Source organism: Cricetulus griseus (assembly GCF_003668045.3).
Source record: "Cricetulus griseus strain 17A/GY chromosome 1 unlocalized genomic scaffold, alternate assembly CriGri-PICRH-1.0 chr1_0, whole genome shotgun sequence".
Classification (NCBI taxonomy): Eukaryota; Metazoa; Chordata; class Mammalia; order Rodentia; family Cricetidae; genus Cricetulus; species Cricetulus griseus.
Window position 1 is genome coordinate 130,165,413 of NW_023276806.1, and position 22,429 is coordinate 130,187,841.

Here is a 22,429-nt window from a genome sequence, read left to right on the forward strand (position 1 = left end):
TCACTTAATCTCTGCGGGCCTCTGGGATAAGAACGTCACTGAAAGGGCAGCGTCACTGAAAGGGCAGCGCTGATAGGGAGCTCTGCGAAGTAGGCACAGAAGCACAGTACAGTGGCGAGTCTGGTAAAACATCAGATTGACAGGGAGTCTAACGGAGCACGGTGGCTCACACTTATAATCCCACCACACGAGAGGCTGAGCGGGAGATCCATCACTGAGGGACAAGGTCAGTCTGGGCTCCGGAGTGAGGCCCTGTATTGGAAAGAAAGAAGGGAGAGTACAAAGGATTGGAAGGCATGAGGAAGGTGCCCAGTGCCCACAGGAGGCTTCTTGGTGGAGGCCCTCTCTGGGAGTGTTGGTTTCTTAGCTTAGCTTTGGCCCATTGCTGACATGAAAGGCTGCAGACCTAGGATTGTCCTGGGTTTTAGAAAAGCCAGTTCGGACCTTTTTTTTTTTTTTTTTTTTTTTTTTTCCTCTGTGGGATTTATTATGTTGTAACACATTGGCATATTAGTTTCCTGAGGCATATTAGTTTCTGTAGCACAGTGCCACAGACTGAGTGACTTAAACAAGAGAAGTTCACTGCTATACAGTCCTGAAGAGTAATGTGTCCTCAGGGCTGGCTCCTCCCCAGCCCATGAAGGAAAGAAAGCACAGCCCTTGTGTTCCTGTCTCCACCTTCATCTTCATGTAGCGTCTTCCCTGAGTGGGTCTGTTCCTGGGTCCACATTTTTCTTTTTATCGGGACGTTAATACTGTTAATAAGGCTTTACTACCCCAGGGATTTTAATCAGCAAACACAATATTGCCAAACAAGGCAACCTTGACAGGTGTGGTGATTCAGTACCCTTTTAGGGATTTTAGTTCAACTCCTGACAACTGACATTTCTTCAAGCCTTACGGCCTGCCAGCTACAGTCAGTGTCTGCCTCAGAGTTAGAACTGTGAATACTGGGTGCCATGGACCACCCACTATGCATCCAGCTGAGAGGCAGGACCAAGAGGGTCACAGGAGGCTGAGCAAACAGTAACTGAGTCTTCAGCATCATTTCTAAAAAGGACGTGGGGGGTGTGTGTGTCTAGGACAGGCTGTGTGAAGCAGTCCACATGTTACCCTACAAGCCAGGTGGGCTGGACCAGTGGCTTCCTCTGCATGGACTTCCTCCTGCAGGCAATAGGAGGAGCTGGGTTGGGTGGGGCTTGGCGTGTGGGATGGATCAGAGATGGGATTGGCAGTGACAGTTTGCCTGTGGTTTGAGCTGCCATGGCCTAGGACCCTTCAGGAGGAGGTGCGTCTGACTGGCCACTAGACTATAGGAGAGTCTGAGACTTCTCCTGGGGGTGGAGGGCAGCTTAGACTCTGAAGGAGAAACTGAACACTTCCAGAGGTGCGGGCTAGGCCTGGCAGGCCGATGAGCGAAGCCTCTTGCATTGACGAGGGAATGAGGCTACTCTGGAAGCAGCGGTTTCCAAAAGCTTATAAGAGTCAGGCAAAGGCTTGACCTGGAAGGCAGTGGGGAGCTTTGGGAAATGGTACCATGTTGGTGACAATTTTGGAAGACAACTTGGAAGGAAATTAGATTGAACTTCAGGCACCTAGGGAAGGAAGGAGTGTCAGCTCATAGGCAGCTGCCGAGAGTTGAGAGGTGAGAAGTGAGTACAAACCCTGTCATGGCAGGGAGGCGGGAACCGTGGACACACTACGACAGCGTGAGACCTAGCCCAGTACCTGACCAGTGTTCCCACCAATGGCATTTCTGCTATGTTGCTGGCCTGACAGGGTCGGATGGGGCACAGCAAGACCCTGATGGACCAGTGAGCTTGTGCCCCAACCCTGCTGCCAGGCTACACCTGTTCTCTGCACACGTGGAGAAAATTGCTGAGACCTCTGTACCTCTCGTCCACCTTTGACCCGTGCTCTGCCTCCCACCCCACCCCCACTCTAACTCTGTTGCCCATCTCGGCGGCTTCACACTGGGTTTCCCTTGGCTGGGTGTGTACTTCCAGGTATCTTAATGTCTCGTCCCTGATCAAATGGTTGCTGATCAGAGGCCTGTTGACAATCTGAAGTGTCACCCCACGAGGCCGGCACCCTTATTGGCTTTGTCTCCACAGCATGTGTCATTGCTCACACTCAAAGCCTTGATCTAGCTCCCTCCACTAGACCCTAAGTTATGTAGGGGCAAGAACTTGATCTTAGTCCCTGACAGCACCTGGGATGGTGCCTGGAACACAGCTGGCCCTCATTGAGTGTGGAGTGAATGAGAGAAATAATTAGGTTACATGTGTTTGAGCTCTGTCCTGACAAAATGCTTAGCCAGCCCACATCCCAAGTGTCCAAAGGCGAGACATTAGATAAGACGATCACTGGGGTCCTTGAGGGTGTGACATCTGATGGGTCAGGGCTTCCAGGCTATCAGCAGGTTCACAGCGTGCCCCGGGCCGCCTCATCTTAGCATTCAGGCTAGGCAAAGGTGGCGGAAAGGTGGGACCCAGAGTGCCTCTCCCTCCTGATGCACGACCCTCACCCCTGTGCCCTCCAGCCACAAGACCTCCTGGTGGCTGCCATACCGATGAGTTCCAGTGCCGGCTAGATGGCCTGTGCATCCCCCTGAGGTGGCGCTGTGATGGAGATACTGACTGCATGGATTCCAGTGATGAGAAAAGCTGCGAGGGTGTCACCCATGTTTGTGACCCAAACGTCAAGTTTGGCTGCAGGGACTCAGGTGAAAAGAGGACTAGAGGGTCCCGATGTGGCAGTGTGGGTAGGAGGAGGCCATCTTGAAACCTTAACAGCGGCATAGTGTTGGCTGGGGGGACGGGAAAGAAAAGGCCAGAGTCTGCATGAAGGACCCTGGGAACCCAAACCCTGGCCAGAATTGAGCGTCAGCACCTTCTGCAGGTTCCTGCCTTCTTAGTTACCTGTGTGGGTTTGACAGAAAAGGCTTCATGGTTTGTAGTGGGCTCCAAAGCACTTCAGCAGGGACCCTCTGAGAAAAGCCCACTGGGTCTGGGCAGGGCACGGAGAGTCCCAGTTTCCAGGCCTGGTTCCTCATTCTGTGCCCATCTCATCCCTCAGCTCGGTGCATCAGCAAAGCGTGGGTGTGTGACGGTGACAGTGACTGTGAAGATAACTCAGATGAGGAGAACTGTGAGGCCCTGGCCTGCAGGCCACCCTCACATACCTGTGCCAACAACACCTCAGTCTGCCTGCCCCCTGACAAGCTGTGTGATGGCAAAGATGACTGCGGAGATGGCTCAGATGAGGGCGAGCTCTGCGGTGAGGTCCTGGCAGGTCTTGGGGTCAGCAGTGTGGAGAAGCATCTAGGGCAGGGCAGGTCTGTAGGAAGGGGTCTGGGGCAAAAGCAGGCAGTACTTGGGGTGTCTCCAACACTGTATGTTGATCTAGGGCTTGCCGTGGCACTGCACAAGACATCCTATGACGGCAGCATTTCCTCTACCAGGTGGCCCAGTGAGGCAGTGACAGTATGTCTGTCTCCAGATGAGAAAGAGGAGGCACAGAGCCCTTGAATAAAGTAGCCAAGAGTCATACCACTTTGCAGGCATGGCAGGGAGTGGGTGTTTAGGACTCCTGAACTGGAATAGACCCCCTTAGTCTGATCACTGAATAGGGAGGCCAGGCTGGAGGTGTGATCTGAGCAAGCTTCTGGGGGAGGGGAATTTAACTGGGCTCCCAGAAATGAGCAAAGTGTACAGGGTCAGGTTTAGGGAGGGCCACGCGGGGTGATTTGACGGTCTGAGCAGAGTAAACAGGACACCTGACTTCTGGGAAAGAGAACAGTGAAGGATAAAGCTGTCGGAGACAGGCCCAGAAACTGCTGACATGGTGGCAACAGCAAGGCAACAAGTTCCAGGGCATGTCAGAAGGGTTAGGGCATTCCCCTCTGCACCCTCCCCCAAATTACACCTCAGTAGGGAGAGATCAAAGAGAGGGCCTTGACCAAAGGCCTCTCCCAGAGAGGAGGCAAAGTGCCCAGGCCCCAGCTATAGACCCAAGAGGGTACAGGGACATAGAGAGTGGAGAGTGGTGTGGGGAGAAGGGATGATGGCCTAGATGGCAGGTTCTGGTGATCCATTCCAGTCCTGAGGAAGCTGGGGAGCAAGGCAGAGGCTTCACGGGGGCTGTGGGTAGGAATACAGGGCTTGGTATGGGATACAAAAAACTTGATGGCTCCACAGAGCCCTGCCCTGCCTCCTCCCAGATCTTGACCCTGGACCTGTCCCCTGCCTGTCCCTGCAGACCAATGTTCTCTGAATAATGGTGGCTGTAGTCACAACTGCTCAGTGGCTCCCGGTGAAGGCATTGTGTGCTCTTGTCCCCTGGGCATGGAGCTTGGCCCTGACAACCATACCTGCCAGATCCAGAGCTACTGTGCCAAGCACCTCAAATGCAGCCAGAAGTGCGACCAGAACAAGTTCAGTGTGAAGTGTTCCTGCTATGAGGGCTGGGTCTTGGAGCCTGATGGGGAGAGCTGCCGCAGTCTGGGTAAGACACAGTGGAGCGTGGTGAACCAGCCAAGCAGTCCTGGTGGTGTCCTGTCCCTAAGCTACAGAGGGCTGGGCGCTTAAGTGACCAAACATGGAAGTCTGAGTTTTCCATGTGGGCCAAGTCCAGGGCCAACAGAGACCCTTGTATACCTGGACTGGGTGTCCCCGCACCACAGTACACCCCTTCATGACCCGATCACTTCCCTCCCCGCCAGATCCGTTCAAACCTTTCATCATCTTCTCCAACCGCCACGAGATCCGCCGCATTGACCTTCACAAAGGGGACTACAGTGTCTTGGTGCCCGGCCTGCGCAATACCATTGCCCTGGACTTCCACCTGAGCCAGAGCGCCCTCTACTGGACCGACGTGGTAGAAGACAAGATCTACCGTGGGAAGCTGCTGGACAACGGAGGTGACTCGCTGGGTCTGGGAGTGGTGCCAGGATTACACACAGATGGCACCTGGGCACTCAGGGTCGCAGACCCAGATCCAGGTGGCCCCAAGGCTGAGACTCTGGCTCCCCACCCCCCAGTCCCCTGTTAATTGGGTTAGATTTTGCTGTGGATCTCAGAGCCTGATGCCCGTAATTACCATTGCTGCTAGCCCACTAATTAATGAAATGATCACCCTTTCTTTGGAATGGCCCGAAGACTGGCTCCCCAGTCTTGGAATTTCAGGCTTAGAAGGAAAATACCATGCAGGAATGGGATACCTGAGCCTCTGTCTCACGGTAGCCTGAGCTATCACAGGCTCAGTATTGAGCAGCTGTTCAACAGGCACTGGACACAGTGCTGATCAAGTCAGACAGTTTTAAGTTACGTGTCAGGGTGTATCCCTGAGGGAGGTGGCATCTGAACACAGGCAAGAAAGGGGAAAGTTTTACTAGAGGAGTTTGTATTGTTGATTGTCAAGGAAACTTGAAAACATCTCAAATGCCCATGTCCTGGAGAATAGCTAAGGAAACTGATCCATTCATCACATGACAGTTTCTAAAATAGTAAGATGAAGGGACATATTAGCATTGAATATCTTCAGGATATTCTGTGGGGTGATTTCTTGCAAGTTTCATCATCTTTTTACTACGTACAGACATGTTTCCAGAAGCTTCCACCCTCCCCGATCTGCTTTCCCAACTAACCCCATCAGAGCAGAAAGTGGCTGCCCTCACCCCTCCTCCCGAAGCCCCCCTTCCCACCCACCTCCTGGTGGGAAGAGACCTGGGTGAGGAGAGGGGGGCATTGGGAATACCGCCCGTGGCAGCCAGTCCCGTCAGAGGACTCGGCCCATCAGGGTGAGGGTGGCTCATCAAGGGACCTAGGATCTACACCTCTACCGTTCCCTACCCCAGGGGTATCTCACCACTTAACAACCTTCTCTTCCAGCCCTGACCAGCTTTGAGGTAGTGATTCAGTATGGCTTGGCCACACCGGAGGGCCTGGCTGTAGACTGGATTGCAGGCAACATCTACTGGGTGGAGAGCAACCTGGACCAGATTGAAGTGGCCAAGCTGGATGGAACCCTCCGAACCACTCTGCTGGCGGGTGACATTGAGCACCCCAGGGCAATTGCACTGGACCCTCGAGATGGGTGAGGACCGTGACAGTCCCTTCCTCTCCCCTCCTAGCCCTGTGGTCCTTCTGATGTTCTAATATTCAGCCTCGCCAGGGACACTTGTCGTCTTGGTGCTGTTGATCCCGGCCTGCCCCACCTCATGTTTTCCTATGGGGCTACCACCACCAACTTTGGCCTTCCTCACTCTCTACCTAGGATTCTGTTTTGGACAGACTGGGATGCCAGCCTGCCTCGAATTGAGGCAGCATCCATGAGCGGGGCTGGACGCCGTACCATCCACCGAGAGACAGGCTCCGGGGGCTGGCCCAACGGGCTCACCGTGGACTACCTGGAGAAGCGTATCCTCTGGATTGACGCCAGGTCAGCACTCTATCAACCAGGGTAGAGGCGAAGCCAACACTGTGAGAGGAGGATTTGGGGCAAGGGGAAGGGGAGGACTGAAGAGAAGAAAACCAAGGGTGTGACTGTGGTTACCCACCTTCCACTCTGCTCACACCCTGTGTCCTCTGCTGAGGGCTCTGCCTGCCCGGAACTCATGCCAAAGCTCTGGACACCATCTGCACGCCTGGGAAGGAAATCTAGAAGACTCCCTTGGGGGTCACAAGGCTAGGAGCCCAACCCCTCCCGACCCTGCCCCACCTCAGTCTTTCGTTCTTTTCTTTGGTCACCTGGCGGGGCTCAGGGAAGGAGTTCCGTGGCGTATTATACTAGGAGAGCTGCTGCTGGGGTGAGGGAAGATGGGTGCCTGTTCAGGGTATCTCACTGAGACCTTCACTGTTCCCTTGATCACACTCTCAGGTCGGATGCCATCTACTCAGCCCGGTATGACGGCTCCGGTCACATGGAGGTGCTTCGGGGACACGAATTCCTGTCACACCCATTTGCAGTGACACTGTATGGGGGGGAGGTGTACTGGACCGACTGGCGAACAAACACACTGGCTAAGGCCAACAAGTGGACTGGCCACAATGTCACCGTGGTACAGAGGACCAACACACAGCCCTTCGACCTGCAGGTGTATCACCCCTCCCGGCAGCCCATGGGTAAGGGGCCGTACCTTGCAGGCAGCCATTGGACAGGGAGGGTGCTGGGAGAATAGGAGGGGCCTGCGTTGGCATAGTGAGGGTGGGCTGACACAGGGAGAATGCGAGCTGGGGTGGGATCCAGATGAGAAGGGCCAGATAGGGACCAAGAAGTCACAAGGTGTTCTTGCTGTCTTCTCTCTGGGTCAGCTCCGAATCCATGTGAGGCCAACGGGGGCCGGGGCCCCTGTTCCCACCTGTGCCTCATCAACTACAACCGGACTGTTTCCTGTGCTTGCCCCCATCTCATGAAGCTGAAAGACAATACCACCTGCTACGGTAGGAGGCGACTTCCCAAACAGCCATGGGTAAACTGAGACTGAAGGAGAGGCTCCCAAAACTAGTACAGGACCCGACATAGGTGGCACGCCTCTTTGTGGTGGTTCTCAACCTCTGGGTCGCAACCCCTCTGGGGATCAACCGACCCTTCCACAGGGGTCGCATATCAGACACGCTATACATATAGATATTTACATTATAACTCATAACAGCAGCAAAATTACAGTCGTTACGATGCAGCAACAAAATAATTTTATGGTTGAGCTCACCACAACACGAGGGACTGTATTAAAGGGTCCCAACATTAAGACAGTTGAAAACCAATGGCATCAGAGGGAACTCAGGGGAGGGACCTAACCTAGGCAGGCAGGAAGCCTGAAGGCAAGGGACAGCCTTCAGTGACCAGCCTGTGCCCCACAGAGTTTAAGAAGTTCCTGCTGTACGCACGTCAGATGGAGATCCGGGGTGTGGACCTGGATGCCCCCTACTACAATTACATCATCTCCTTCACGGTTCCCGACATCGACAACGTCACAGTGCTGGACTATGATGCCCGAGAGCAGCGTGTTTACTGGTCCGATGTGCGGACACAAGCCATCAAGCGGGCCTTCATCAATGGCACAGGCGTGGAGACAGTCGTCTCTGCAGGTTCTGACGCTGTCCCCAACCCCAGGACCTGCACCAGTCACGTCCCCTATAGTCCTGATGTTCTTTCTCCAAACCTCGTCTCAGTGTGGTGCTCTTGCCCCAGTTTCTTGACCTTCGTTCCCCAAAAACCATATTCTCCTTGGCCTATACCCTTCAAAAACCAACCACCATCTCCCCGTTTATGCCTTCAGACTTACCAAATGCCCACGGGCTGGCTGTGGACTGGGTGTCCCGGAATCTGTTCTGGACAAGTTATGACACCAACAAGAAGCAGATTAACGTGGCCCGGCTAGACGGCTCCTTCAAAAATGCGGTGGTGCAGGGCCTGGAGCAGCCTCACGGCCTGGTCGTCCACCCGCTTCGTGGGTGAGTCTTTGGCTCGGGCTTGGGGGGCCACACGTGTGAGGAGGGAAGGAGAGAACTCTTACCCTCTCCTCCTGGTGCTTTTCCCAGCAAGCTCTACTGGACGGATGGTGACAACATCAGCATGGCTAACATGGATGGCAGCAACCGCACTCTGCTCTTCAGTGGCCAGAAGGGCCCTGTGGGTATGCACTTGCCCTGCTTGCTCCTGCAGGCCTCTCATTCCCCAGTCATGCCCTAGGTCTCTCCCAGCCCCCACCATGCCTGTTCTCACCCCCACCTTGGTCCAGACCTATGGTGATATCTTTCTTGCACAAATAAAGCCTGCCTGAGAGATCAGAGAGAAGGAGCAAACCACAGCACGCCTTACCTCCTAAGCATCTCAGCAGAGAAGCGAACGATTTCCTGCTTGTCCCTGCTCATGTCCTGTTTCTGCCCAGCCACATCACTTCCTGTCTGTCTTTACAGACCTGCAGACCGCTATGGTTACCTAGTGGCAAGCTCCATTCTCTGACACCACAGACAGGCTTTATTTGTGCAAGAAAGATATCGCCACACAGACCTGTATAGCCTCCTCCGTTCCCAGCCCTGGATGCGGCCTGGTGCCAGGCTCTGTGACACCAATTCTTCTTGCAGGGTTGGCTATTGACTTCCCCGAAAGCAAACTCTACTGGATCAGCTCTGGGAACCACACGATCAACCGCTGCAATCTAGACGGGAGTGGGCTGGAGATTATTGACGCCATGCGCAGCCAGCTGGGCAAGGCCACTGCGCTGGCCATCATGGGTGAGGCTTGGTGGCGGGGAGGGCAGGCCAGGCACAATGGGCTGGGTGAGTGGGGGAGCTCCTGGGTGCCACCTCCCACTCCATGAGCCTAATGACTTCCAAGGGAGGGTTGAGTAAAGGGCCCTTCCTTCCCGAGGGTCTTATTCCGTCCTGTTTGCCCCAGGGGACAAGCTGTGGTGGGCAGATCAGTTGTCGGAGAAGATGGGCACTTGCAACAAGGCTGACGGCTCTGAGTCTGTAGTCCTGCGGAATAGCACCACACTGGTTATGCACATGAAGGTGTATGACGAGGCCGTCCAGCTAGGTGAGGCAATGGGTGAGGGATGTGCTGTCTAGAGGGCTTGCGGCGGTGGGCATTAGGGGTTGGTAGGAGAGGGCTTTCAAAGCAGCCTGCCACAGCGGTGGGCCAAGGGACTAAAGGGTGGGTCAAATGCCACTCGTCACCCACAGGGACTTCTTTTCCTTGTCTCCACTGAGGTGACATGTAGGCTCGAAGTCTGACTAGAAGGTCCAGGGGCCTAGGAAGACAAAAGACGGGAGAGCTGGGTTGCGTGGGACCCTAACGGGTCCGAGATGAATCTAGCTGATGGGACCGCCCTGTCCCCCAGCATCCCAAGCCTATGTCTGCATCTCCCATGAGGGCCCCCTAACCCTTTCACTCTGTCTCCTGCCCTTCCCCAGAGCGTGAGGGCACCAACCCCTGCAGCATCAACAATGGGGATTGCTCCCAGCTCTGCCTGCCCACTTCAGAAACAACTCGCTCCTGTATGTGTACAGCCGGCTATAGCCTCCGGAGTGGACAGCAGGCCTGCGAAGGTCAGTTCCCGATGTCTCCCAGCCTAACCTTGATCACACCTACCATACTGCTACATCTTGTATTTGGGAAAGACGGTCTCGTCGCATTACCAGGCGTCTTCTGGGTCGACCTTACCAAGCGTCACTGTTCTGGGTACCATGGATGAAAGCTTGAGGCAGAAGATGGGGCCAGCATAGCGAGAAGTTGGACCACAAAGTGGCTATGATGGTCCAGTGTGTGCAGTAGGTTTTGGTTGAGGTAGACACCAGGTGACAGAAGCAGGCCAGCTTAGCTGAAGAGGCATGCTCTGCCCTGGGTTTATAAAATGGGTAGAACTCAATGCTTGGCACAATGGAGAAACAGGTTGGTGGTAACACTGGTAGAGTGTGCTTAGCATGCCCTGAGCCCTAGGTTCTAACCCAACCACATGTACACACACGCACACATACCATACAAGAGGCAAGAAATAGAACTAAACCATCAAGTCCCAGGGCCCCTGTGCCCTGCAGTGGGCAGAGTGTGGGAAGTCTGTGATAAGGTTGTAAGCTAGGGTGGGGTTCCTTGGGTTCCCAGCCAGGAGTGCCTGGAAAGTGGTGTTTGGAGGAGATTAACCTGGCGGCAGAAAGCTTACAGAGTGGGGGAGGGAGAAACCGAGGCAGTTAAACCAGTTAGGAGACTGAGAAGGAGACAGGCTCTGGGCTGGGTAGCAACCGGCTTGCAGGGAAGGGATGAGACTCTCAGACATTTCACAAGAATTTACTCATTCACAAGCTTGCCCCAGGACAGCACTTTTTCCCAAAGTCCTCTGCCAGAAACCCTGCTTTGATGTGGGTGGGGGTTACAGAAGGGAGCACTAGGTCGAGCAAAGTGGAAGAAACATGGTTTGGTTTTGTTTTTGTTTTTTGCTGCACAGCTCCTCGGAGCCTAGTGTACCAGTGTGCACTGCACATCTTTTGAAACAAGAATTTTAGTGTCTGGGGTTCCCCAAATGCACCTGACCACTTTTTTTTTTTTTCTTTCACAGAGCTCAGGCAACCAAAACCTGTTGGGGGAATTCACTTGGGCACATATTGTATCAAAGGAATTAAAGTCAGGGAGGGTTCTGGGGTGCATGGGTAGTGGTGCCCCCTAAGACGTGGGAAAACTGGGAACAAGGCTGGCCCACGAGCAAGCAAGGTGCTAGGGATGCTGTGCTGGAAAAGGATTTGGAATAAAGTAAACACAGGATGAGGAGAAAACTAAGGTCAAACTCAGGGTCAAACTGGGAATCTAGATTTTGGAGTCTTGCCACTCCAGTTGTCTACTCTGATGGTCACAGCCTCCCATGAGGGCCTTGGAAGGCACAGGGTTGAATTAAGTGGAGGGCGGAGTGCTGAGAGAGGAGCGTAGGTCTCTTTCTGCCCTCTAGTGGTGACTAGGGGTTCTGCAGGTGGTCCCTCAGAGCTGGGGCCCTATTCAGGCTCCAGGCCTCAGACCGTGGTGTGAGTGTGTTGTTCGGGTCAAGGAGATGATGGGTGGCAGAAACTGTCAAAGGGAAGACAGGAAAACCAGTTTGGGGGTGACAAGCTTCGTCAGTGAGGCTTATGTCTGAAGCGTCCTTGTGTTTCAGGTGTGGGCTCTTTCCTCCTGTACTCCGTGCACGAGGGAATCCGGGGGATCCCGCTGGATCCCAATGACAAGTCAGATGCCCTGGTCCCAGTGTCGGGAACATCACTGGCTGTTGGAATAGACTTCCATGCTGGTGAGCTATACTGGCCTTTTGGGGACTGGCCCACATGCTTATGGGTGTGTCCCACTTTAAGTCCTAGAAGAGTTACCTATACTGACTATAGCCCCTGTCTACTTCTTCCTTCCTGCTGTCATCACCCTGCTCCCACCCACTGCCCCAAGCAAGCACTTGGCACCTCTAGCCTTCACTTATGTCTCTTGCCCCTCCACAAGGCTTGACCCCCTTGGATGGGCATTCTCATGACTGCCCCTCTGTTTCCAGAAAATGACACTATTTATTGGGTGGACATGGGCCTGAGTACCATCAGCCGGGCCAAGCGTGACCAGACGTGGCGAGAGGACGTAGTGACCAATGGCATTGGCCGTGTGGAAGGCATTGCAGTGGACTGGATTGCAGGTGAACAGTGGAAGGGGATAATAGGCTCTAGGGGAGAAGGCAGAGGCCTAGCAGACCTGAGGTCTGAGAAGGTCTGGGCAGGGGCCAGTGGGAGCTACAGGGAAAATTTGGATGGAGGTCGGGGACTAAGTACATGGCTCTCCACCAATCCTCCCGAACCAACTCCGTCCTCAGGCAACATCTACTGGACAGACCAGGGTTTCGATGTCATCGAGGTTGCCCGACTCAATGGCTCTTTCCGTTATGTGGTCATTTCCCAGGGTCTAGACAAGCCTCGGGCCATCACTGTCCACCCGGAGAAGGGGTAAGGAGCTAGGCAGGCCGGCGTGGATCTGGCCTTGTCGCTCTGACCACAGTATATACTGACAAGGCCCAACGCCTGCATGGTTTGGGCTCTTACCCCCCACTTCCATCCCTACCCCACAGGTACTTGTTTTGGACCGAATGGGGTCATTACCCTCGTATTGAGCGGTCTCGCCTAGATGGTACGGAGAGAGTGGTACTAGTCAATGTCAGTATCAGCTGGCCCAATGGAATCTCAGTAGACTATCAGGTATGGACGTACCCTGGAGCTGATGGAGTGGGTGGTCCTGTGCCTTTCTCTATTAGTTTCCTGTGGTTAACCAAAGTCAGGGTTAGTCTTGGACCAGGGAGTGTTACAGAGTCTTCTAACCCATCCTTCACCCTAGAGTAGTCGTCTGCCCTAGGACAGTGTGGGCATGGTCATTCTGAGTGATGTAACCCTCTATAACCCTAGTACTCCAGAGTCTGAGGCAGGAGGATCACTGCAAGTTTGAGGCCAGTGTAGGCTGCAATAGTGAGTTTAAGACTGGCTTGGACTACCCAGTTAAGACCTTGACTCGCCAGGCAATGGTGGTGCACACACCTTTAATTCTAGCACTCAGGAGACAGAGGCAGGTGGATCTTTGTGAGTTTGAGGCCAATCCTGGTCTACAGAGCGAGTTTCAGGACAGCCAGAGCTACAAGGAAGAATCCTGTCTCAAGAAAAAACAAACAAAAACCTTGCCTCAAAAACTTTAAATAGAGAAGTAAGGGGCTGAAGCTGTTGCTGGGTTTAGTCTCCAATACAGCAAACAGTGGCAGTATAAAAATTAAAAAGTATACTGGTGGGGGCCGGGCTGGAGAGTTGGCTCAGCAGTTAAGGCTCACAAGCAAAAGTACACTGGGCGTTGGTGGTGCACGCCTTTAATCCCAGCACTCGGGAGGCAGAGGCAGGCGGATCTCTGTGAGTTCGAGGCCAGCCTGGTCTCCAGAGCGAGTGCCAGGATAGGCTCCAAAGCTACACAGAGAAACCCTGTCTCAAAAAACAAACAAAAACAAAAAAAAAAGCAGGGGGGGAGTGGAGGGTTTGGCACTGCACATACACTTACTGTTGCCTGGGATGCAGACACTGGCTAGAAGTTTAGGGACCTGAGGTGAGGTATGGGTGCTTCTGGCCTGCAGGGTGGGAAGCTCTACTGGTGTGATGCCCGGATGGACAAGATCGAACGTATTGACCTGGAGACGGGTGAGAACCGTGAGGTTGTCCTGTCCAGCAACAACATGGACATGTTCTCCGTGTCAGTGTTTGAGGATTTCATCTACTGGAGTGACAGGTGAGGGCCGTGTCCTGCTTCTCCCTTGTGTCTCTCCTTTCTGGCTAATTGGCACCCTGTTCACGCCGTTCCTTTACCCAGGACTCACGCCAATGGCTCCATCAAGCGCGGATTCAAAGACAACGCCACGGACTCTGTGCCTCTGAGAACTGGCATCGGTGTGCAGCTTAAAGACATCAAGGTCTTCAACAGGGACAGGCAGAAAGGTAAGGCTGGGCTCTGGGCCAGGGCAGAAAGATGAACAAGACAGCCGGTCTTGGAAGAAGAGTGAATGGGAGAGAAGCCAGAGCCTCCAGTGCACTTTCTCGTGACTCACAAGAGCTGAAGGCAGGGAGGAAAAGATCTGGATATTGGCTACGATGCCACGCTGAGCAGGGTTCAACTGCAGCTTCCAATGGGGAGCCCAGAGGACAGAGGCACCCAGAGCCTTCCGCCATACCTTCTGATGCTCTCTGCCCCCAGGTACCAACGTGTGTGCAGTCGCCAACGGCGGGTGCCAGCAACTATGCCTGTACCGGGGTGGTGGACAGCGGGCCTGTGCCTGCGCCCACGGGATGCTGGCAGAAGATGGGGCCTCATGCCGAGAGTACGCCGGCTACCTGCTCTACTCGGAGCGTACCATCCTCAAGAGTATCCACCTGTCGGATGAGCGCAATCTCAATGCGCCTGTGCAGCCCTTCGAAGACCCTGAGCACATGAAGAACGTCATTGCCCTGGCTTTTGACTACCGAGCGGGCACCTCCCCCGGCACCCCTAATCGCATCTTCTTCAGTGACATCCACTTTGGGAACATCCAGCAGATCAACGATGATGGCTCAGGGAGGACCACCATCGTGGAAAGTGAGCCGAGCCTGAGTCCTCTCCAGCAGTGGTGTTAAGGGGCCGTTGGCCTGGACTCACAGGCAGCAACCAGCTCACCACTGCTTTAAGTCCCACCCACTGTATGGGCCTAAGACAGTGGTTCTCAGCCTGTGGGTCGAGGTGGGGGTGGGGGGTGGATGTCAAATGACCCTTTCACAAGGGTCCCATGTCTGATGTCCTGCATATCAGATATTTACATTTCGATTCGTAACCGTAGCAAAATTACAGTTATGAAGTAGCAATGAAAATAATCTCATGGTTGGGGGTCACCACATGAGGAACTGCATGAAAGGGTCGAGGCGTTAGGAAGGTTGAGAGCCACTGCGCTAGGGATTGGCCAGATACTGCCCTTGCAGTAACCTGCACATTCTCCCTCTTTGGAGTCAGGAGGAGGCCCGTTCCTTCCTTGCCCTGGTTTTATTCCCCACCAGCTGCAGACATGGGTACAACCCTGGTCACGTAGGATTCGGTAACTGCATCCAGCGTCCTACGCTGACCTCAGAAGTGCACATGAAGCCTGAGCTCAGTAGCCAATGGCTCTGCTGGAGCAGTGACATCCTCAGAGCTGTCACCAGAAGACAGCCTCTCATCTCTTTCATTACAGTCTTTTTACCCCCACTGCTTTCTCATCCTCAGCTTCAGGCTGTCTACTTGGGATCTTGGACTCATTTGTCCCCCACACACACACACACATACACACAGACCCCTTTTAACTTTCTTTATAGCCACTGATAGCCTTCTGATCCCCCTGCCTGTATCTTGCCCAGTGCAGGGGTCATCTGGGGTTAGAGGTGTGCACTACCATGTCTTTTTATATTGTAGCAGGACTTGAACCCAGGGCCTTGTGCATGCTAGGCAAGTGCTGTGTCACCTGAGGTTCATTCCCAATCTCCATTTGTTCCCTCTCTTCATCCAGCAGGTCCATACAGACCATCCAGGCACTGAACTAGGTGCAGCACATCCAGCAGAAAAAGAACAGGCCTGTCCTTCAGAGTCCTGGGATATTTTCTGCACAGTGTCCTGTCTGTGTCTAAAAATGCAGTGTCCGAGGGCTGGTGGAGCTTGGTGGTGGAGTACGTGCTTAGCATGCACGGGACCTTGGGTCCATCCCCGGCAGCTAAACTGGATACTCCTAATCTCAGCTGCATCAGGAGCGCCTGGGAGCCGGCCCCTCCCCTCAAGCTGTTTGTGCTACAGTGTACTCAGACTCCTGGCAGCCACACAGACGTACATGGAGGAGCCACTGAGCCCCCACCCCACCCCCGGGGGTGTTGCTTTTACCACTGCTCAGCTCTGTCTCTGTTTATGCTCTTTAACCCATCCTTGTGTCTGCTTTACAAAGCCTTCGGGTTCAAGGCCTCTAGAAGTAGGATCTTTTCCGTGTGGCCCCAGTGGGATTCAGTTACCTGAAATCTCCACACATGAATAAGCAGGACCCTGAGCCCCTGAAGAGTGTGACCGTACATAGACCAAGTGTCAGAGGGCAGGGGAGGAGAAGGAAGGTGGGCTGTGGATCATGGCACAGGTGGTGTGATGAGGTGACATGGGAGGGGTAGCAGCCAGTCAGACCAAGGAGGCCTCTGAGCTACACTCCTGTATCCCACATTTCCTCAGTGGAACGGGGCCTAGTCATTCCCTTAGTACCTACCAGGCTGCCCCTCAGCTCCTACTCTTCGACCCCTCTAAACCCACAGCTGTTTCCGTCTCTTCACAGATGTTGGCTCTGTGGAAGGCCTGGCTTATCACCGGGGCTGGGACACGCTGTACTGGACGAGCTACACGACATCCACCATCACCCGCCACACAGTAGACCAGACTCGCCCAGGGGCCTTCGAGAGGGAGACGGTCATCACCATGTCGGGAGATGACCATCCAAGGGCATTTGTTCTGGATGAGTGCCAGAAGTAAGCTGCTGGGCCCAGGCGGGCGGGGAGCAGTGGCAGAGGGAACTGTGTGGGAGCAGGAGTGCCACTGTTTCTTGCTGTGTGGCCCTAGTGAGGTGCATAAGGTCTCTGGGCTTCAGTTTCCTCCACCGTGATGTAGAACAAGGATAATAATTCAAGTGCCAGAACCGAAGGGCAAGTTGAGGGCTGTGGGGGAGACTTCTGGCTTTGTGACTGGCATTCATCACCCAGCCGCGTTCAAACACTGAAGTCCTTGTGAGTCTAGGACTCAGAGCTTCAGCTGAACCTGACCACATGGAAGCCCTGGTCTGGGTCTGTTTAAGCCCCCTAGCTGAGCAGAGAGGTCTTATCCGGGAACAACAGGGGCAGTGACACAGGTCTGTCTGTAGTGACCGAGAGGCATTGTGAAGGCAGTTGTGGGCACAGGGCCTCCGAGTGGGAAAGCAAGAAGGGAGTAGAACAGGAGGACAGCAAGGGGACCGTCTACTGCTCTGGGTGTGGCCAGCCTGAGCAGGGCAGGTCTCCAGCCTGCCCTGTCTGTCTTCCCTCATTTCACTGGGTGGGCCCACAGTGAGCCTCACCCTCTCCATGGCAGTCCTGGCTCCTGTCCGAGCAGCCCCCCGCCCCGCCCAGATCAGCTGGAATTTCCTAACACTTCACTAGGAAACAAAGGGACAAACAAACTCCAGAAGCAACTACACAGAATAGTGAACGTGACCCTCATGCCTCACCTTGGCATAACTCTAGCCAGATTCAGCCCAAGAGGCCCAACACAAAGACCCTCTGTTCCCTTCTGCCACAGCTGTCTGCGTATGGGGACACAAGATTCCCTGCCCTGACTTCAATGACCTCACCTGTCTGGGCTGGCCCCAGGGCCTGTCCTTCCTGTGGCTGGAGCCTCCAGAGAGGGACTGTCAAGCTAAGTTTTCTGCCATTCTAGAAGAGGCATCCTCGTTGTTACCCACCAAGTCCCTCTCGGTCTGAGCCCAGGAAACAGTCCTCTCCAGAGTCCGTGGTCTCTGGAAAACCAAAATACAGAAAATGGACCAGGCGACAAGCATACTGAGGTCCTGCCTACTCATGTTAAGGATAGAGGATAGTGTGACTGTGCCAGCAACCTGCCCTGGCTGGAAGTCTGGGAACATACCCTCTGGGAGGCAGCTCAGAGCAGTCTGAGGGGTGACTGGAGGACACTAACACCCATGGCACACAACACTGAGGAGAGGCGTGAGATTGTCTTGGGGACCTGGTGTGTCAGGGATAGAGGCTCGGCCATACTTCTCCTGATCCCGCCAGAGCACTGCTGGCCTTGGGAAGCATATCGCTGGACAGGTGGAAAGTCCACCATGTTTCTAGCTGTTGGCCACCTACTCGAGGAGAGCCGCCTTTCTCCCACCACACTATCCCACAAAGCAGCTTTGCCAAACCCTTAACCCACAGTGCATCCCATGTAAGCCAGTTTGATGCTCTACGGTGGATGTGGTCTGGGTTGGGCCCGAGGGTGTGGAAGCCACTGTGAAGCCAGACTGTACAAGTCAAGAAAGAACACTCGGGCCCGGCATGGAGGTACATGCCTGTAGTCTCATCACTGGGGACGTGGCAGTAGGAACAATGGGAGTTGAGGGTCATTAAGCTGCAGAACTAGTTGAAGGTTAGCCTGGGATACATCAGGCCTTATCTAAGGGAAGGAAGAGTAAAGAAGAGAGAAAGAGAGTTATAGCTGCTGAATCGGTTGTCACCTTCATCCATAGAGTTCTCTCACTAGCCAGGTGTAGTGATGCCCTTGGGGGGAAGAGGCAGACAGACCTGAGTTCAAGGCCAGGCTGGTCTACAGAGTGAGTTCCAACACAGCCAGGGCTACACAGAGGAACCTGTCTCAGAAGAGTCTTGTCCCTGAGAAACAGACCCCACAAGGGCCTCCAAGAAGGAGACAAGTTTTGCTGTGATAGATTTGAGTCGGGAGAATAAGGAGATGGAAGAGGAACAGAGCTGTAGCGTAGTTGGTAAACCACTCGCCCAGCACACATACAGTCCCGAGTTCAGTCCCCAGCACCACACAGACCTGGGATGATAGCACATTCCTATAATCCCAGCACTTGGAAGATGGAGGCAGGAGGATCAGAAGTTAAAGGGTATCCTTGGCTACATAGAGAGTTCAAGACCAGCCCAGGTTGGAGAGCCTGTGTAGAGAATAAACAGGCAAGTTCATCAGTTAGAGCAGGGAGGGGCCGAGGCAAGGGTGGGTTCTGTTTCTTTGGAGCATCTCAAAGAAAGGTGTGCTTACATAAATGGTTCCCCACCCCAGGTCAAGTAAGTCATTCTGAGGAATCAAGGCCCAGGACTCACCGTCTAGCTCGCGCTATCTAAGGGTGACCATGCTGCCACTGTTGTGCTTGGTGTCCCCTGAGGTCCTCACCACAACCCCATAAGAAGCAGGGCATGGTTGGGGGTCAGTCTCCAAATTCACAAAGACCTTAAAACTGTGGAGAAAGCAAATTCTGAGGTTTGACCCACATGCGTGTGCCAAAGACCAAGGACACAGTCAACACTTAACAAGGGTTTCCTGGGTAGTCTGGTAAAGGAGTCAGGGTTGGTCAGTACAGAGAGAACGGTTAGCAATAAACTCCAGATAACTCTGTCATTGAGATGAGTATACACTATTTAATTTTTACAACCCTCTGTGCAGCAGTATTGTATTATCCCCCCACTAAACAAGAGAAAACTAAGGTACACAGTGGTCAGGTAAGTTGACTAAAGGTGGGGAGTAGTAGGGCCAGGACAGGAGGCTGGGAGCCTGACTCGCTTGGCAACACAGCCACCTCCTGTCTCAGCAAGTACAGGCGGTCATTTCATAGACGACAGAGCATTCCTGTGGCCACACGCGGTAACTTCATGGTCAATGGCTGGGCTGTTCTCAGCTGCCAAGGCCGTGGTGGCCTTTGTCAATAATGGAGCACAGCCTGGGTTGTAGTTGTCTCCGAGGTTACCCGTGTCCTCCAAGGCAGACCCTTAGGTTCTGATCCTTTTTGTAATGATTCGGGCATTATGCCTGTCTACCCGCCCCCCATCACCTGGCAGAATGCATGCAGGCAGTACCCTGGTCAGCCCAGGTGCAAAGGACCCCGTTAAAAGAAAGACCTCTGCCCGCTTATGATCTCTCTTTATCTCTTACTGCTCCTCTCTTTCCCTCTCTTTTTCGCGCTGTTCCCCTGGGGCAGCCAGGACTTTTTCCTGTCTCCGGCTTCTCTTCTGTCTCCTCTCTGTGTCTCTTTACCTCTCCCCCATTGCACCCCCATTCTGATAAAACTTCTCACTTAAGCTCTACCCGGCACGTTTGTGCCTCTGCCTCAGTCAACCTCGCCCACCATGGAATCCGCCAAGGTTGCTCACGCATTATTCCTAACACCTTTGCCCACCAGCCTGATGTTCTGGACCAACTGGAACGAGCTCCATCCGAGCATCATGCGGGCAGCCCTGTCTGGAGCCAATGTCCTGACCCTCATTGAGAAGGACATCCGCACACCCAACGGCTTGGCCATCGACCACCGTGCCGAGAAGCTGTACTTCTCAGATGCCACCTTGGACAAGATTGAGCGGTGCGAGTACGACGGCTCCCACCGCTACGTGAGTCTGTGGGGTGGGGGGGTGGGGGAGGGACCTGAGGAGAAACCAATTCAGGGCAACCAGACTGCCCAGATACAGAGCACCAGATGGGGAGAAGAGCTGGGATAAAATAAAAATTCCCATCTGAGTTCCTGCCTCTGCCCTGTGGGGCTCTGACATCGCTTAGACAAGGGAGAAGGCAGGGTGCATGCAGGAATCCTTCCCGCTCTAACTTCCTAAGCTCCCTTTGCCCCGCCCCACTGTAGTGATGGGATTGGTAGAGGCTTGAACCACCTGGGGACACTGACACTTCTGCCTCAACAGGTGATCCTAAAGTCAGAGCCCGTCCACCCCTTTGGGTTGGCTGTGTACGGAGAGCACATTTTCTGGACCGACTGGGTACGGCGGGCTGTGCAGCGGGCCAACAAGTATGTGGGCAGTGACATGAAGCTGCTTCGTGTGGACATTCCCCAGCAGCCTATGGGAATCATCGCTGTGGCCAACGACACCAACAGCTGTGAGTGGGGCCGCCACCAGCCTTGCTCTCCTGTTCTCTGTGCTCGCACACACGTGTGCGGTGCAGTCTCGTCTCTTTCAGGACTTCTGTTGTACAGATCAATAGCTTTTGGATTTCCGAGACAGGGTTTCTCTGTGGCTTTGGAGGCTGTCCAGGAGCTCACTTTGTAGATCAGGCTGGTCTCAAACCCACAGAGATCCACCTGCCTGGCCTCCCCAAGTGCTGGGATTAAAGGTGTGTGGCACCACCACCCAGCCAGATAAATATTTTTACATATCTTTAGTCCCCCCCAGAAACTCCAAAAGCCCCAACATTCCTCAACCCCAGCTCCCTCAAAACATCTGTATACATGCTTGGACTTGACATACTTGGGTCCATCTCCTGAGAACTGCACACAAACACACATTCATATTGATCATGCCTCTAGGGCCTCGTCCCATCCCTGGAGATCCTGTCATACAGCCTAAAGCTACTCACACCCCAAACCTGACCTCGTCCCTCCGTGCCAGGTGCAGCATATGCCCATTCTCAGCCTGTACATAGACACACGTGTCTACCCCTGACCCAGATGGCGTGTGTCTGTGTGTGTGTGTGCGCGTGCGTGCGTGCGTGCGTGCATCAGATCCAAGTCTTTCCCAAGCCTTATGAACACCCTTGGCCACCACTATGTGTTATGATAAAGTGTGAATCTTGTGTGAGGGACCTTGGCAGATCCCATGGCAGGCAAGGGTGACCGAGGCGGGGGACTAACATGCCAGGCAGACAGAGCTTAGTAAGAAGTTTTTTTAGAAAGGGAAGGGGGGGAAGGAGAGAGAAAAGAGGTAAAGAGATGCAGAGACAGAGAGAGGACAGAAGAGGGAGACGGGAAAAGTCCTGTCTGCCCCAGGGAACAGCAGGAAAGAGAGTATGTGGAGTGGAGGTCTGTCTTTTAAAGGGGTCCTTTGTACCTGGGCTGACCCGAGTACTTACTGCCTGAGTGCATTCTGCCAGGTGACGGGGCAGGCCGGCACAATGCCTGAATCCTTACACTACGTACACTAGGTACAAAACTGGACCTAGAATCTTCCCCGAGATTCATCTCAAAGCCCTTATTGCCCACACGCCTCACTATCTCAGCACCCCTGTGCTGTGAACCCCCATGGCTGCTGGGGTCATGCAGAGCCCTGGAATATTAGGTGGGCATCTGGGGAGTGTGCACAGTAGGGACTGTGCATCTTGCACGGTCTCCCTTTTCTCTGCCCAGGTGAACTTTCCCCCTGTCGTATCAACAACGGAGGCTGCCAGGATCTGTGTCTGCTCACCCACCAAGGCCACGTCAACTGCTCCTGCCGAGGGGGTCGGATCCTCCAGGAAGACTTCACCTGCCGTGGTGAGGAAGCTAGTCAGAGCTGGGACAGAGGCTGCTGGGAGAGCTTCCTTCCAGACTCCAGCCCAGGCTACAAAGCTGTACTCAGGCTGGGCCCCCACTCACAGAACCCTCTCCATCCCCAGCTGTGAACTCTTCTTGCCGGGCACAAGATGAGTTTGAGTGTGCCAACGGTGAATGCATCAGCTTCAGCCTCACCTGTGACGGTGTCTCCCACTGCAAGGACAAGTCTGATGAGAAACCCTCCTACTGCAGTAAGGACCCCACTCTAGCTCCTCCTCTCCTCAAGAACATGGCCACTTGGGAACGTGTGTGTGTGTGTGTGTGTGTGTGTGTGTGTGTGTGTGGTGTGTGTGTGTGTGTGTGTGACCTGCCACGCCCCGTGTGACCCCAGCTCCACAG

General features: G+C 54.1%; 1 protein-coding gene across 1 annotated transcript in view; it reads left to right on the forward strand.

The window, feature by feature from the left end:
- Lrp1 (LDL receptor related protein 1) overlaps positions 1-22,429 on the forward strand; it is an 84,439-nt gene that overhangs the window by 37,650 nt on the left and 24,360 nt on the right. The window contains exons 21-46 of the mRNA XM_027392194.2: positions 2,543-2,725; positions 3,079-3,279; positions 4,261-4,506; positions 4,724-4,921; positions 5,892-6,096; positions 6,277-6,441; positions 6,880-7,124; positions 7,314-7,442; positions 7,863-8,090; positions 8,282-8,456; positions 8,544-8,638; positions 9,090-9,239; positions 9,403-9,543; positions 9,921-10,055; positions 11,645-11,776; positions 12,026-12,160; positions 12,335-12,464; positions 12,587-12,713; positions 13,625-13,776; positions 13,858-13,982; positions 14,239-14,616; positions 16,352-16,541; positions 19,961-20,165; positions 20,469-20,661; positions 21,905-22,030; positions 22,153-22,281. Of these exons, the coding sequence (XP_027247995.1) occupies positions 2,543-2,725; positions 3,079-3,279; positions 4,261-4,506; positions 4,724-4,921; positions 5,892-6,096; positions 6,277-6,441; positions 6,880-7,124; positions 7,314-7,442; positions 7,863-8,090; positions 8,282-8,456; positions 8,544-8,638; positions 9,090-9,239; positions 9,403-9,543; positions 9,921-10,055; positions 11,645-11,776; positions 12,026-12,160; positions 12,335-12,464; positions 12,587-12,713; positions 13,625-13,776; positions 13,858-13,982; positions 14,239-14,616; positions 16,352-16,541; positions 19,961-20,165; positions 20,469-20,661; positions 21,905-22,030; positions 22,153-22,281 (4,518 nt within the window). The remainder of the gene's footprint in view (positions 1-2,542; positions 2,726-3,078; positions 3,280-4,260; positions 4,507-4,723; positions 4,922-5,891; positions 6,097-6,276; positions 6,442-6,879; positions 7,125-7,313; positions 7,443-7,862; positions 8,091-8,281; positions 8,457-8,543; positions 8,639-9,089; positions 9,240-9,402; positions 9,544-9,920; positions 10,056-11,644; positions 11,777-12,025; positions 12,161-12,334; positions 12,465-12,586; positions 12,714-13,624; positions 13,777-13,857; positions 13,983-14,238; positions 14,617-16,351; positions 16,542-19,960; positions 20,166-20,468; positions 20,662-21,904; positions 22,031-22,152; positions 22,282-22,429) is intronic.